We start from the raw sequence: 15,280 nt of genomic DNA on the forward strand, positions 1-15,280 counted from the left end.
ACAACTCCTTATAAGCTCTTTACAAACAGATTTCCTAACATATATAGCTGATTCTATCTCATATGTAAACTTAGCTACTTTACTCACATTTACCCATAGCTTGTACTAACAAAAATTAAAAATAAATTATTTTAGCCAATGACTAAAGCACTCACTTATAAGTCCCATAAAAATAGGAACATCTTCAGTAACGATCTTTGGGAGGTTAAAATCCCGAAGTGCTCGCATCAGGACTTGCTCTTCTGGGCGTTGTTTGTCCGCTCTGCGTAGGGCACCGGCAACAACCAATACACTTTTCACCGCTCGCAATCCCCAGTCATAGTGATACTGGGTAAAATGATTTTGAATTGTTTGTAATATACAAATGTATTTGATCAATATATAGGCAAGTAAACAGAAAAATGTTGTCGGTCGTATAAAAATGAACCTTTTTTAACTCACGATGGATTTTCGTTTACATAATAGTTTGCTTCAGATTATACTATTTTAAGGTCAATTGAATATCTCACTTGTTTTGAGCAAAGTTCTTTGCACAGATCATACAATGTAATAAACTTTCGTGCCAGTAGCCTAGCTTCTGTAAACCCTTCAGCTACAAGCATGTTCTCGCATATCATGGCAATGTCAGGCACCACCATTGCGCACGGCCTGTAAAAAATTATATAAATTTATCCGAAGCTTAAAAACCCAACCCTTTGTAACTGCTTACCTAAACAACGCTTTGAGGTTTTCAGGAAGTTCGGTCCTTCCAGCATAGCCAGGGTTCATGGTGATAAATATCCCAACACTCGGACATAACTTGATGTCATCACCCAAGAACATAAAGCGATCCTTTTTAGCTTTCAAGGCATCTTGGATCATCTTTACCTATACAAAATATAATTAAGAGAATTAAAAGCGAGTTGATATTTTCAGTTTGTTTATGTAGCATGTGAATTGGTATACTATGGTATCATTTAATAGAATACAAGAACATAATCTTCTTAATTTTTCGTTTAAACCATTAATATGTTATCGCCCCAAAATCTGCGTCTCACGAACTTACATCATAGCTGTGGGAACACTGCATAGTATTTCGCAACACTGCGCGCCCTCTGGCTGCAATTAGTGACAAGCGGCGTTTAAGTTCTTGGCACGAGAAACGCCTCTGGGCAGACCATTATCGGTTTTCCGATGGGCGGTCATTTAATGGCCTGGATATTTTGTCACGTATGCTGACGTAATGTAGGGTTGCGAAATATTAGGCGATGCTCCCTGTACCACAACGTTTTTATAATAATGTAAGATATAATTCCACTTCCACAACGCACCTGCACAGCCACTACTGATAATACTTCGATTGCAATTCTGTTAAACTCATCGAAACAACCCCATGCTCCAGTCTGAGACAATCCTTTGTAGATATTTCCAATCGACTTGTAATCCATTTGCTCGGAACAGTTGAACACGAATACGAGAATGCCGAGTGCCCGTCCAAGATCCTTCGTGGTCTCGGTTTTCCCGGTTCCAGCAGGACCAGCAGGCGCACCACTCATAGTAAGGTTGAGCGACTGAGTTAATGTTATGTAACACCTGAAAATACGAATTTTAGCTATCTACACAAAGAAGCTTTGAGGAAGTTACAAATTTTTGATGTTGGACAAGGAATAAATATGGTATACAACTAAATTAAACCACCGTCAAAGGTGTAGTAGGGTAGGGGAAGATGGAACACCTTTTCATTCTATTTTCTCGTCACATTTGGTAGTAAACAGAGAACATTCAAAGAATTAAGAAACCGTCCCCTCCCGAGTCCCACAGACCACTGTCATTTGTTTAAACACGATCGGGATGTTTGGATAATATGTGCTAAATGTGTCCCATCTTCCCCCACAGTACTATATAGCCTACCTGTCTGTTAGAGGAGTTATAACAAGTCGTGACGTATTCCCGAGGTATTCGTATTGATACAGAAATTGTGCGTTACATATGTTTGCAAAGCAATGTCGCAAGTCTTCGTCCCATCGATGACGTAGCTGAGAGAGCCACGTAAATGCTTGTGATGACGTCACCTTTTCCGTGATAAGCTTGCCAACGACGTCACGATTATGAACATCAATAGTGCAAATAGTCATGATATTTTGCCTATAGAAATTTGAACAGTGTATTCAAGTTTACGAAATAATCACGTAATTGATACAGCGGTTATTAATAATTGATACCTATCAAGGGGGTTGAGATCTCCCAGAAGATGGGATATGAGTGTGTTGAGTTGTGTCACTTGCTTCTTGTTGTAATCTTTCATCGCATTCTCAAACCCTTCTTCAAGTTTCTCAAAGGCTATTCCAACCTAAGTGAAATTAAATACAAGTTTTAATATTTAAACGTATAAATTCCAATTTATGAAAAACAGATAGTTTTGTGGGGTAAAATAGGACACCTTTCGCACATAATATTTAAGTATTCTGATCGTGTTTTAAACAATTACCAACGGTCTATAGGAGCCGAAAGAACATGATTTTATAAGCTTTGAATGTTCTTTGTTTACTACCAAACGGGACGAAAAAATAGAATGAAAGGGTGTCCCATATTTCCCCACCCTACTATATTTACTATAGCTAGTGTGTGTAATTTTGCCTGAATACCAGAAAGTTCTTAACGTATAAGTATAACCAAAACAATATTCCATGTATTACCTCAGTGGTCCACCAAATTTGCGAGCCAGCTAACGCAACTTGCGCAGGGTAGTCAAACAACCACTGATCACGAGCCTTCTCTTCATAAGCGACAACTGATTCCTGAATTTGGTGACGAACAGTGCTTCGTTGTGTGTCTTTCAATCTGTTTAACCAAACCTCAACCTAAAATAAATAAGTTCCATGTTAAACAAGCGGCGAGCAATAGGTTTATTTACTCCGGCGTTTTTCTGGAAGTAGTTAATTTCTATTATTTCACAGGTATTGTGCTATTTGAAAATATGTCTTTCCATTTACACACTCAAAGAAATTCGAAGCAACCTCCCAAGCACATCACAAACCAACCTGGCCAACCAGTTCACATGGTTCATCAAAATCGACATACTCCTCTTCCTTGCTGTACATCCCCAAAGCTGTTTTGGTTGGTTCACCATCTTCGTCCAATTTGAATTTGAGGTCGTTTATGTTGTCAAACAGTTTACGCAAATGCCGTGTAACCTATGTATCGAAATGTACTGTATCAAAACAAGTTAATAAAGGTCTATTATTGTGGTTCGATTTTAACCAGATCACCAGAACGTCGTTCCAGAATCGTTTCAGAAGTTTGGCCTCAGAAATCCAATCGTATATATACAATAAACGTAAACTAACCTTGGTTGGTTGTGTGCCTTTTGACAAAATGTCAAGCAGATCGGCAGAGGATACGAAGTAGAATCTTGGAAACATCAGACGTTTCTTTTCCAAATATTCAGCCAGAGATTTCTCACAAACTGACAACCTTAATTACACACGATTATTAATTATAGGGATGTTGATGTAGATGGTGTTCATCAAGAAAAGAAGTTCATCCAAAATTTACAAATTTAAACACATAGGTTAATCAAGATCCATTTGCACCAATTGCAAACAAAGTTTACCTTTCAAGCAATCCTTCTAGCTTATCAAAAAGACCAGGTCGATTTGTTGATTCAATGACATTACTCAATCTCTCCGACTCTTCCATTAACTCTTTGAAGTCTTCATCAATTGAAGCAAACCTCACTGTGTCCTCTGGAAGTTGGGAACGAATATCCTGATGAGAGAATGTTTTCAGTAAAATATGTAGAAGTAAAATATAGTAAAATAACGTTATGCCAATTTATATGAAAAGCTTTAACAAACAATTCAGTTTAACTGCAACTTAATATTCATAGAATAGAACTTAACTGGCATAGAACAAAACATGTGTTTATTTACCTCTGACCCAATAAAGATGCTCTCAAGATGGGACCAGGTCCTTTGGACCTCCAACCAAGCTTGGATGACGGTATCTGCTGTCACCAACTTCTTCTGCCAATCGCTCACCTCCTCACGGAAGTATTCAACAAACTTGGACGTTAACATGTTTTGCAGCTGAACCTGGAATGAAATAACACAACATATTTGTTCAGTTCTTTGCCTGAAACAAATAAGAACACAGCAGCATACACATAGGATGAAAAATACATTTTTTTAAACAGATATGATGAATTACAACACAAATATTGATTAACCCATCCATCACCTGGTTATCTTCCAATGTTTCAATGAGTTCTTCATTAGAGACTAAAATTGCAGTACCAGTTGCATGATGTCGCTCATATTCAAACTCTACAGTGGACCATGTAACTCTCATTTCTTGAAGAACTTTTTCAATTCCCATTTCCTTCTTTGCTTTGTCAACAATGTTCTTAACCTGTAGTGCAGATATTTAAATAAATGTTTGCTTATTGTCTATTTCTAAGGTATGTTGGCAAAACCATTTTGGACCTTTGTGCACTTATCATTAAAGTGTCAATAAAAAAGTTTAAAGCACAACTAAAACTTATCATGCCCACCTCATCTTCCACACGGTGGAGCTGAAGAGCTAGTAAATCTGCCAATGTTGTGTCATCTCCCATTTCAAACCTGACACCAGTTGCTGTCATAAGTTGCTGCCAATGTCTGTCGCGAATTGCTGGACTCTGTAGCTCAACCACAGCTCGCAATGATGTGATCATGTTCTTCACCATGGAGTCAAGCCCACTGAATGCATCCCAAGCGCGGGACTCTAGTAACAAAGTTTTCAGTTTTAGAGTCACTCGGCCTTTTTTGTGCAATTGCAAACCATTGCTAGCTATATCCTTTTCTTGTGTCATAGTATACACTTTTTAAATACTACCACAGAATAAGTCATTGGCAAGGTTTTGCGTTCATTTACCTTTGTCCAGGGTTCTTATCTCTTTCAGGAATCGTCTCAACTCCATATCCATGTCATCAACATTGATTTTCCTCCAACATGTTAGTGTCCAATCATCTAGACTTGTTCGTACAAGTATGATCATGTCCCATAGAGACTGTAATAAATACCATAGTAGATTTTTTACAGAGTAAGAGTCAATACTATGTCCAGGCGCATTTTACCTTGAGATTGCGCAAGTCACGACGGCAAGCCTTCAGTTGCTTGAATTCGGGGAGATTTACCTCAAATAGTTCAGCAGATGTCTGCAAATAATAAAATAATAGTTAAACTGTGCAAGGGAAGATAAACAGTCAGTTATATAAAATATTCAGTTATATAAGTGAGTTTTATAAAAATGTTTATTAGGTGTCTGTTTAATATTTTCTAATGAAATTTTTTACACTAACCTTAATTTCCAACATTTCCAATTCCATTTTACAAGTCTCCCTTTCCATTTGATCCAATGTAACGTAAGGTTGTTCAGAAGTATACAGAAAAGGTGCACGTCTTAAAGCAAAATTTGTTAATATTACTTACTCAATGAAATAAAATTTGTTAATATTACTTACTCAATAGAATAACTAATTACTACATTTAGTTCATAGGTTTTAACATACTTTCTAAACGCTTCTCTGAACTCATGTTGTTTGACGTCAAACGCAACACAACGTTTTCTGATCACGGTGACTTCATTTGCTTGTAGAGGACTAACATTGTGGCGGATAGTGGTGGCCTGTTATCAGAATAATGTTTAAACAAACCAAAATTATCTATAGAAATAAATTCAAAAATACTGTTCTAAAAAATATTGTTAAAATATATTAATAAACACAACTGTAAAAATTAGTACACTTTAGCTATAATTACACAAGAATTGTTGCACAATGTTTTGAACCAACCTGTTTCTTTGTAGATTCCCATTTTTCAGGGAGCGCTTCAAGTTGGGCATGACTTTCTTCTGGCAATTCTTGATCATACGTTAGCAGGAGGTCAATTGTAGATTTTAGAGGCTCAAACATCCCATCTGTTGCCTATCAGGAAGTGACATTATTTAAATCTCACACTCACAAGTAAGCTATGGTTTCTAAGCCTTACTTAAACTAAAGTTTAACTTGTCAATAAATCCAAGGCATGAACATCAAGACAAAACAATAATACTACCCAGTCAATGTAAATGTAAGTACCTGTTGCCGCTCCCTTACTGCCACCAGATTGGCCATTACTTTGACCAAAGCATCATAATCTCCTTCCTTCACTTCAAGTTGTAAACCATTGTCAGTTGTTTCAATGAAGTCTTCCAGTTCTTGCAAACTACAAAATATTAAAGTGTAACTAAATGTTTTGCTAAAAGTGCATTTAATTAGCTGGCCAGTTCATTTTACCTTTCAATCACATGTGTCATTAGATAATCCTTAAACATGTAACTCCATCTTTTTATAATGTTCAACAGAGCTTGTTGGAAAGGACGAATATCAACACGGAACCAAGATGAAAATACCTATGGAATAAATTTGAAGTATGAATAATTTTACAGTTTTGACAAATGGTACAACATTTTAAACAAAAAACCCCAACACTCAAAAATAGCAGAAACCAGCCTTACGTGGTTTTAGATATTGTGGTCATTATAATATAGGTAACCATAAAAACTCTCCAGTTTCTATGTAAGCATTTAAAAAAAATGTTACTGTATAAAGAAACTTTTATTTTTAATGCACATTTAGGCAAAATTTTTAAAACAGTTCCTGTTATAGCACATATATATCATCAGCTCATTACCTTGTACTCTGTTAATTTTGAAACCTCATCAAACAAGGCTTCATAAGAATCGATCTGCATGCGGAACTGATCAAGAGTTGGGGGAGATTCAGGGACTCCATGTTCCGCATGTTCTTCTATTTCCTCCGTGGTGAGAACATGATCATAAAGGAGGAATTGACGCATGAATTCTTTGCGATCATCAACCCAAAGATAGGCATACCTGAAATATAAAAAGAGCAAAGTAATATAAAATATCAGTGGAGAAAAAGGGGTTGTAATGGAGATTGGAAAAAAGAAAAAGAAAGAGTCACTTTTTAAATTGGTTCTGACAACATAAATAAGTATCACTAAAAAAAATTCTATGACATAGGTATTAATATTTACTTGTCAAAAGTTGCCTTGAATTCCACTGCACTTTCAGTAACTCCCTGTGTTCGATCCATGATCTCACTTCTCATGTTAGCGAGATCTAACATCTGCTCCATGTCTTCCACATAATGAGGAAAGTCAAGGTGAGATGCCACTCTCTCAACCAATGTACTCAACTGTCATAATTTAAAAAAGAAAGAAGTTAAATTAAGAACTGAAAGTTCAAAAACTGGTGTTCACGGTGCCAATGCCATGTTACAGTATACACCACAGCTTTCAGTAAGTTTGTGTTTTAATTTTTATTAAAAGTTTGCCTTTTTACAGTGGGGCTACCAAACAAATCATCAGAAACAGATACTGCATCTAAATTATTTCAGAAATACTTATATTCCTATTCACTGCATTAAAAAAGTAAGCAGAAAAATTGTGAATTTTAAATAAATCTCACCCCATAAATTTCGGTGATGATACTTTCCACAAGATCATAAAATCCATCTGTCATCTCATAATCAAGAGGAGGTAGAAAAACAACATCCGGAGTATTGAGGAGGAGCTTGCATTCAAGCAAAGGGGGAGGTCGAAGACTGTTGTCTGTTGGAAGGAAAATCAAACCAGTTAAATTATACATCAAAGTAAAAGAAATATAAAAACACATTCTTAGCACATAGTTTACAAACAAAAATAATTTTGGCATTTGTAGGTAAAAATAGGTTGAAAAACATGAATGGTGAAAATAAAAATGAATAACTAGTGTATTTTAGCAACACAGATCATTAGACATTTAAAATAAATGTTTAACCTGTGTTTTGAACAAGATATCTGAGTGAGCACTGGATGGCACTAGCAAGACCATCAACTATTGCACCATCTACATATTCTAAATAACGTTGCCAACTCACAGATGATGAATCAGCTTGAAAGTGAGTAATATTTTCCTACAAAGACAAAAAAGGTAAAATAAACTTTAAATATACAGTATCTCTGCCACATTATAATAGACTCTGCCACATTTTAAGTTAATCTGAGCATAGATGTTTGTTTACATGCAAGTACCACAAACTGTGTACCTTGATAAGCTTGTGTATCTCTTGTGCATCCTCATGAATTGAAACGTATCTCTTGCTTAGTCTCTCTTCTCTCTCATCCAGCATAAGAAGGACGTTTTTCTTGTCCTCTTTCCTCGTGTATAAAGGAATTTCACTCCACTGAAAAAAATAAACATTAAAATTATTACAAAAAAACTTAACAATTCATAAATACAAAAGGTATCAATACAGTACAGAATATAAATAGTAACACATTTAAATTTTAGATAAACTTAATTTAAAATGCTAAATTGCAGATTCTTTACTTTATCCATAATGTTGTGAATCATATTAACATTATCTTTTGCTCTCTGAACCCGAGACTCGAGGTCTGTTACTTTGTTTCGACAAGTTCTTATGTAGTCCCATGTTTCTGTTAAATAATATAATTTAAAAAACAGCAGTAATCATACCAAATTAGGGCTCATTAAACAATTGCATTTTTATACTTAGAATACCGAATTAAATTTGGTGTGTTCAAGATGTTTGTTCTAGTTAAGACTACTTTCATGTGTTGTTCAACATGTTTGTTCTGGTTAAGATCAGAAAATGTTAATCAATTTTTACCTTCTCCACTCCAAGTCCTGGTACCATCCTCAGCATCCTTAAGAAGATCATCTATCTGATCCAGTTGTTCAGCTATGAGAGGATACTCAACCTCCAGCACTGTGTCACGGATCTATTACAAATATTTTAATAGGTAAGACTACTGTTTAAATCAAATAATGCAAATGATATAATTGGCTATATTTTAAAATTTGCAGTACTTTGCCTAATTCCTAATTTTTGAGCAGTATACACATTTGTAAAGTGTTGCAAAAACAGCAAACCTTGTTGTAAAGAACGGATGTAATTTCCAAGTTTGCATGAAATTTCCACAAAGTTTCATTCTTCTCATATATAGCAGCAGCATTGGCGGGAATTGAATCAACACCCAACGAACTCAAGTACTTTACTTCTCTTAGAACAGATGCCAGCTAGAGTTTAAATGTTATTTACAGAATAAAATTAAAACATAATATCTTGGCTATTGTAATATTGTTCTTATGGGACCTTACCTGAGGACTGAAGTTAACAGATACAAGGTTAGTGTGCCTGTCCCTTTCAATGAGGGGTTGATCCAGGTTAAAGTTGCAAATGTCGTCAGCAATTGATTGCCATTTATTGTATGTGCCGTCCTCATACCTAATATTAATACTCATTAAACCATTTGGTCAAAAAAAACAAGTTAAACATTAGGAAGGTATAATACACCAACATCTTAACATCAGAATTAAAAATAAATCAAAAATATGATCGAATATAGAAAAATAGGAGTTGTAATCGTATGAGACCCATTTTGTTTCAAGGTATTTAGTTTCAAAGCTAATGTTGGTATATACATGTTTGCAAAGAGGGACTGCAAGCCCAATTAACATTTAATAAAAAAAAAAACTATTAAAAAAACTAAGAAGAAGAATAAACTTACGATTTAAGAAGTTTAATCATTTCATCGTATTTTGCAAAGACTCTTTGTGACTCATCTGATTGAAGTATTCTAAAAAATAAAAGTATTTAAACCCTCTGTATTTTCCTGGTTTATAAGTGTACAACATAATATTTTTAAGAAAATAAGTAATTGTTTAAAGGTACTCACGGATGTTTAAAAAATCTGAATTGTTCTTTCGGACCCTCAATCCGTCTTCTGAGTTGTGATACTCTCTGTATTGCACCGGAAACAGGCGGCATGTTTTTACTGTGATCAGAATCATCATTTTTGATGTAGGAATCAAACAATATCTGAGAAAATGGATAAATCTTGAAGTTTTATAATTTTTTTTAATAATATTTTTTGGCTTTAAAAAACATTTATATATGAATTTGACATTCTTAGTACTTTTGCTTGACTATTTGATAAATAATATTTTGAATGCAAACCTTTGATCTGTCAAGTTCTTTGTCAAACTCGTCCAACAGAGTAACAAACATGTGACCTGTTTCAGCTCGTATGATTGGCCGACTACGTAAGGGGCCAAGAATTGCCAGTAACTGAAATAAAGTTGGGTGATGAATGCTTGTTTAATAAATTGGACAGCGTATTCTGTTCTGTATAGATGAGGTTTAATATGGGTGAGGCGTGCCACTGTAGAGCATGTTGGACAGAATAATAACAGTAACTTTTAATTGTCTCTTCGATTACGGTAGGGAAGATTTAGATATATTTTTAACGAAAAGACAGGATATTGTGACAAAACAACACTTGTTGAAACATGCTTACAGTTAAAAACATATTTATCTTATTGGAAGAAAATAAGCATAGTCGCTAGTTGGCTCATTATCTATGATATCATATTGTAAATGGATAACAATTAATGTTTATAGCTGGGCCTAAAAAATACATTTAAGGTTGGTAATTCACCTTAAACATTCCTTCAATTCCTGAGCAATCATTAAAAGCTTGAAGAATAATTGTTGAAACTCTGTAGTCAAGTTCTTCCACTTTGCGAAGGAATTCTGTGTAGTCCGTGAAAAATTCCTTCAAAGATATTTTAATTAGGACATTTCTTACCAAATTAACCATTAAAGTAAAAAATAATGGTAATTACAAAAAAAAAGTTGTATACCAGTTTGGGCACAGCATGTAAAAAAAACAAAAGAGTATTTTTATTGGAATTCAGGCATAGTTTTATGCAGCCTGCTAAAAAACCTTTGATTTATATATACCATACGAAAAACAAGTAATACGAGCAACTAGAGAAAAAAAATAAACAAATGGGTATTTACTTCATTGGTCTGGTCCAAGCTGTCATATGTTGACTCAGTGAAAACTTTCCAGTGTTCAGAAAATTCCTGATGAAGTGAAACGACTTGTTCACTCAAACCTCTCCCTTTCATTCCTCCAAACTCAAGCTTTTCAAGTTTCGTCATTTCGAGACAGGTGTCAAACAAGTTCTGTAAGATTTAGGTTATGAAAATTTTAATACATTGGTTTGCGCACCTGCCTATCAACCAGAGGTAATGGGTTCAAGGCACGCCACTGCTTTCATTATGGGTGTATGTGTCTTTGGGCAAGACACTTAACGGTAATTGCTCCAACACAGTGGTCATTAATGGATTATCTAATTATCAGCCACACACACACAAAAAAAAATTAACCACAAAGCAACATACTTGGTTAGCTCATAAGCTGGCACCAGGTGTATGAAACAGGACACCCGTGTTATAACAGCGTCCTTTTCCAGGAACGCAAGGATAAAGTAAGTTACATTTATTCATTGTTTTTTTTAGCTTCAGTAATCCATTTACTTTTATGTCCTTTAGTCGTGCAAGAAAGACGTCCGCTCTCGCAAAGGCCATTGTAGTAGGGAAGTCCCAGGTTTTTTCCACTCCGCCGTTGCGTTGAGATTTCGCGTTTTCATAAATGCGTCGTTTTGAACGTTCATAAACCGATCGAAAGTGCTTGAAGACGTCAATGGCAACAACGATTCGGTCGTGAGAATCTTCTATCTCTCCTTTAAAGATCTCGTCAGCAGCAATGTACGTGCGAGCCTAGAAAACGTAACAAACTAGAAAACGTAATAAAAGCAAGCCTAGAAAACGTGTAAACTTTATTTGGTCTCTTCGGTAGCGAAATTATCAGTAAACCAACAGTCGTTAAGGCGCTAGGAGTTAAACCATTCATTGATAAACAGGTAATCCCATTATCCCATTTAATTTATACAATATCCCGTTATAATTCTGGGAAAAAATATACATAAAAACACGAAAAGTAAGTACAATGCACAATATGCTGTATGACCGTTAAACTGTCGTTAATACAACGGGCGCTGACGTCGCCTGTTTCTACATTTTCACCTTCACTCTTAGTACTTTCAGTTATTAACCTGATCAATAAGCATGTTGCTTATCTCCTGCAGTAGAACAATGACACGCGGTGCAATGCAGTAATATCGGGAATGTTTCCAAATTAGCTCGATGACGTGCATGCTGGCGGACAACAGCGGTTTTACGTCCGGGAAATTGCCTTGCTCCATGTTTTCAACTAGACCTTTTAATGCTTGCAAGTGAGTAGTGATGTCGCGCGCCTCCGCTAATGCTGAAGTCGAAACGAAGAATGTTTATATTTAAATGTATATTGTTGCTTGAATGCAATTAGAGCTCGTTTGTTTTCCCTGTAGGTTTTTAGGGTATACAAAACACATTAACTTATTCCACTGGAAAACTCGATTTTTAATGACGTCAAAAAAATCCAATGATATCTGTGGATAAAAGGCGAACCCAGTAACAATGCTGATATTTCAAAGAGTTTACACTTACATCTACTAACGTCTTCAAATATTTTCTTGAGTGTTGGCCAGTAGCTGCTTCCAGAAGTCTGTAAGAGTCGCGCCATCTTTGCAATCTTAGGATTTCCCAGTTGGTCGCTTATAAACCTACAAGCGGGGAAAACAGCAAAAGATGTATAGTAGTGTGGGGGAAGATGGACCCTTTTTTATTCTAGATTTTTTTCCCATTTGGTATTAAACAAAGAACATTCAAAGAATTATAAAATCGTATCCTCACGACTCCCACAGACCATTGTTAATTGTTTAAAAACCATCAGGATATTTGGATTCTAAGTGCCAAACGTGTCCCGTCTTCCCCACCCTACTATATGATATCCTTGTAAATATGGTGTATACATCAGCCATGTTTTTACACGAAACTTTCCCAGATACAATTTTATGACGACTGTTGATTCGTTCGTCTCAAATACGCGGTCTTTATCTTCATATTAAAAAAAAAAATAATTTATGGTTTTATACAAACCAAACCATACAACTCACTGAAGGTTTCCTGCTTTGACTTTCCAAAACTTGACTTCCTCGCTCGGCCATGGATTCTTGCCAGCAAGTAAAGCTTCTGACGAGTCATGTTGCACAACGCCCTGTACTTGATGCGCCCATTCGATCACGGTCGACTCTATTGCGTGGATCAACGGCCGATGACTGCTGTATAACCTACAGACAGTTGAAAAGCAAAGTATTGCATTATTAAACAAATGTTAATTGGCATCGCGTATGCTAAATTACGATATGTCATCACGTATATAAAAACAAATATTGAAGTAGACCCTGTGTCAACGAAGAAATAATGACTGCATGTAGGCATAAGTGTTTAGGCTCTGCCGTATGTAGTGTTTATTAAAAAATCATATAAATTATAGGGTAGGGGTAGACGGGACACCTTTAGCACATAATATCCAAACATCGAGATCATGTTTTAAACAATTAACAACGGTCTATATGAGAGTCTTGAGAATATGGTTTTATAATTCTTTAAATGTTCTTTGTTTACTACCAAGTGGAAAATTGAATATAAAGTTGTCCCATCTTCCCCCACCCTACTATAACACACATTAGACCTACTTATTGTAAGTTGCGTTCTCGCTCACGCTGGACGTCGGCCTGCTATGCGAAGCGGAGCTACTTCGTCCTCCAACCTCCGGATCTACTTCCTCTTCCTCTTCTTCCGTTTCCATCATCTGCCGCGATTCCACAGGCATTGGGAGGACTGTCTTCCCGGACACTAAACCCTCAGAAACGTCTACTTTTCCGATGAGGGCATTCACGTGACGACCAATGTCGTCCGAGACTACACCTGGCCACGTGACGTGGTTGCGCTTGTTGCCAAGCAACGAGAATGCAATCTGGAAGTTTAAAATATTTTTATACTAGAAACTTTTTTTTTTAACAATAAGGGATATTAAACAATAAAAGGAAAATAAAAATCTCAAATAAAATGACAGTCATTAACGATAATATTTGTTTTAAAGTATTGAATGTTCATATAAAATATCCTGATCGTGTTTTACACAATTAACAACGATCTATGTGCGTCGTTGGAATATGGTTTTATAATTCTTTGAATGTTCTTTGCTTACTAACAAATGGGACGAGAAAATAGAATGAAAATGTGTCTCATCTTCCTCTACCCTCTTATAAAGTCAGCAGTTACGTTTAAAAAGTTACCTCATGTACAAATGAAGTCAGATGGCTAAATGTAGTTGAGGACATGTCCCCAGCAACAAGCACATTACGGAAATTATCCCTTGTTATTGGGACTGCTCGCCGTCTCATTAAGTAAATCGATTTATGTTTCATCGCCTCTTTGAACTCTCGTGTGATAGCGACTGCTCCCCCGACCTGGAAATGAGATGATTTTTAAACATTTAGACCTGTCTATAAGACTTAACTTGATTTTTCCAGATGTTATATTTATTTAACAACTTCAAGTATAGACGTTATATACTTTCAGAAAATATTCGAAGGTTATATGCTACAACCTATAGGTCTACAGACCGCAGAAAAACAACCGGTTTACAAAGCTATACTGCATGTGTATATACTATTTTTCCAGATAGTAAATTATAGGCTGATGTCATAAAGAGAATAAGAGAAAAATAAACATATGTTGAACATAGTACAAGCTTGGGGATATTATCTTATCGTAGCGTCTTCTCTTCAAATCAGCGACTGGCTTTATCGCAACTAATACAAGTCGCGAACAAGCAACATAACGAACGTTAGGTTATACGATTAACTTACCGGCGCTGAAAAAATTAGCAAAAGAATCGACGGTTCGTCAAGAAACTGCTGGATGAGTTTTCGATTCTCGTCCGTGCTCATCGCCTTTTTCCATTTATCCATCTTCACTTTAAGAGCAGACATCACGTAGTCTTGGATGAACTCCAACCGGATGTCGTCCGTGGACATCTCTTGCCCCTCTTCGTCTGACTGGTCCTGTTATAATTCAATCGATTAATCAGCTCTTACTTTTCAAGTGGTTAATTGTGTTGAATACGCGTGAGTGCGCTGGGCTGTGGGCTGTATATGCGGAATTTTATCGTAGAATATTTTGAAAAATAAAAGAATTAATGTAAAAAAACAAAAAAAACATAGGATAGTTAAATTAGAAATCTATTATACCCTTTTTCTTATATAGTACTGAGGTGGGGTAAGATGGGACACCTTTAACGCACAACATTTAAATATTTTTTATGAGAGCTATGAGAAAGTAATTTAATAGTTCTTTGAATTTTTTGTTTACCATTAAATAGGACGGAAAGTAGAATGAAAGGTGTCCCATCTTACCCCACCCTACTAAATATCGGTAAAATGATGCGTAGGAAA

The 15,280-nt window shown here is 35.8% G+C and overlaps 1 protein-coding gene across 1 annotated transcript in view; it reads right to left on the reverse strand.

Moving 5' to 3' along the window:
• The window catches only part of LOC149740334 (dynein beta chain, ciliary-like), a 42,040-nt gene that overhangs the window by 25,617 nt on the left and 1,143 nt on the right, over positions 1 to 15,280 (reverse strand). Inside the window, exons 2-42 of the mRNA XM_089871697.1 lie at positions 14,696 to 14,890; positions 14,120 to 14,293; positions 13,517 to 13,797; positions 12,935 to 13,108; positions 12,426 to 12,541; positions 11,993 to 12,204; positions 11,415 to 11,657; positions 10,893 to 11,060; positions 10,528 to 10,644; positions 10,047 to 10,157; positions 9,766 to 9,908; positions 9,598 to 9,666; positions 9,188 to 9,314; positions 8,960 to 9,106; positions 8,697 to 8,808; positions 8,396 to 8,502; positions 8,112 to 8,249; positions 7,844 to 7,979; positions 7,493 to 7,635; positions 7,060 to 7,220; positions 6,694 to 6,895; positions 6,297 to 6,412; positions 6,099 to 6,225; positions 5,814 to 5,945; positions 5,532 to 5,647; positions 5,322 to 5,421; positions 5,097 to 5,177; positions 4,894 to 5,029; positions 4,532 to 4,743; positions 4,219 to 4,389; positions 3,912 to 4,073; positions 3,593 to 3,747; positions 3,327 to 3,453; positions 3,021 to 3,173; positions 2,676 to 2,840; positions 2,202 to 2,329; positions 1,891 to 2,124; positions 1,311 to 1,572; positions 710 to 867; positions 510 to 648; positions 156 to 327 (exon numbers count right to left, since the gene is read on the reverse strand). Coding sequence (XP_089727823.1) covers positions 156 to 327; positions 510 to 648; positions 710 to 867; positions 1,311 to 1,572; positions 1,891 to 2,124; positions 2,202 to 2,329; positions 2,676 to 2,840; positions 3,021 to 3,173; positions 3,327 to 3,453; positions 3,593 to 3,747; positions 3,912 to 4,073; positions 4,219 to 4,389; positions 4,532 to 4,743; positions 4,894 to 5,029; positions 5,097 to 5,177; positions 5,322 to 5,421; positions 5,532 to 5,647; positions 5,814 to 5,945; positions 6,099 to 6,225; positions 6,297 to 6,412; positions 6,694 to 6,895; positions 7,060 to 7,220; positions 7,493 to 7,635; positions 7,844 to 7,979; positions 8,112 to 8,249; positions 8,396 to 8,502; positions 8,697 to 8,808; positions 8,960 to 9,106; positions 9,188 to 9,314; positions 9,598 to 9,666; positions 9,766 to 9,908; positions 10,047 to 10,157; positions 10,528 to 10,644; positions 10,893 to 11,060; positions 11,415 to 11,657; positions 11,993 to 12,204; positions 12,426 to 12,541; positions 12,935 to 13,108; positions 13,517 to 13,797; positions 14,120 to 14,293; positions 14,696 to 14,890 — 6,322 coding nt within the window. The remainder of the gene's footprint in view (positions 1 to 155; positions 328 to 509; positions 649 to 709; positions 868 to 1,310; positions 1,573 to 1,890; positions 2,125 to 2,201; positions 2,330 to 2,675; positions 2,841 to 3,020; positions 3,174 to 3,326; positions 3,454 to 3,592; positions 3,748 to 3,911; positions 4,074 to 4,218; positions 4,390 to 4,531; positions 4,744 to 4,893; positions 5,030 to 5,096; positions 5,178 to 5,321; positions 5,422 to 5,531; positions 5,648 to 5,813; positions 5,946 to 6,098; positions 6,226 to 6,296; positions 6,413 to 6,693; positions 6,896 to 7,059; positions 7,221 to 7,492; positions 7,636 to 7,843; positions 7,980 to 8,111; positions 8,250 to 8,395; positions 8,503 to 8,696; positions 8,809 to 8,959; positions 9,107 to 9,187; positions 9,315 to 9,597; positions 9,667 to 9,765; positions 9,909 to 10,046; positions 10,158 to 10,527; positions 10,645 to 10,892; positions 11,061 to 11,414; positions 11,658 to 11,992; positions 12,205 to 12,425; positions 12,542 to 12,934; positions 13,109 to 13,516; positions 13,798 to 14,119; positions 14,294 to 14,695; positions 14,891 to 15,280) is intronic.

The sequence above is a fragment of the Ciona robusta genome, chromosome 2, assembly GCF_009617815.1.
Source record: "Ciona robusta chromosome 2, ASM961781v2".
NCBI lineage: Eukaryota > Metazoa > Chordata > Ascidiacea > Phlebobranchia > Cionidae > Ciona > Ciona robusta.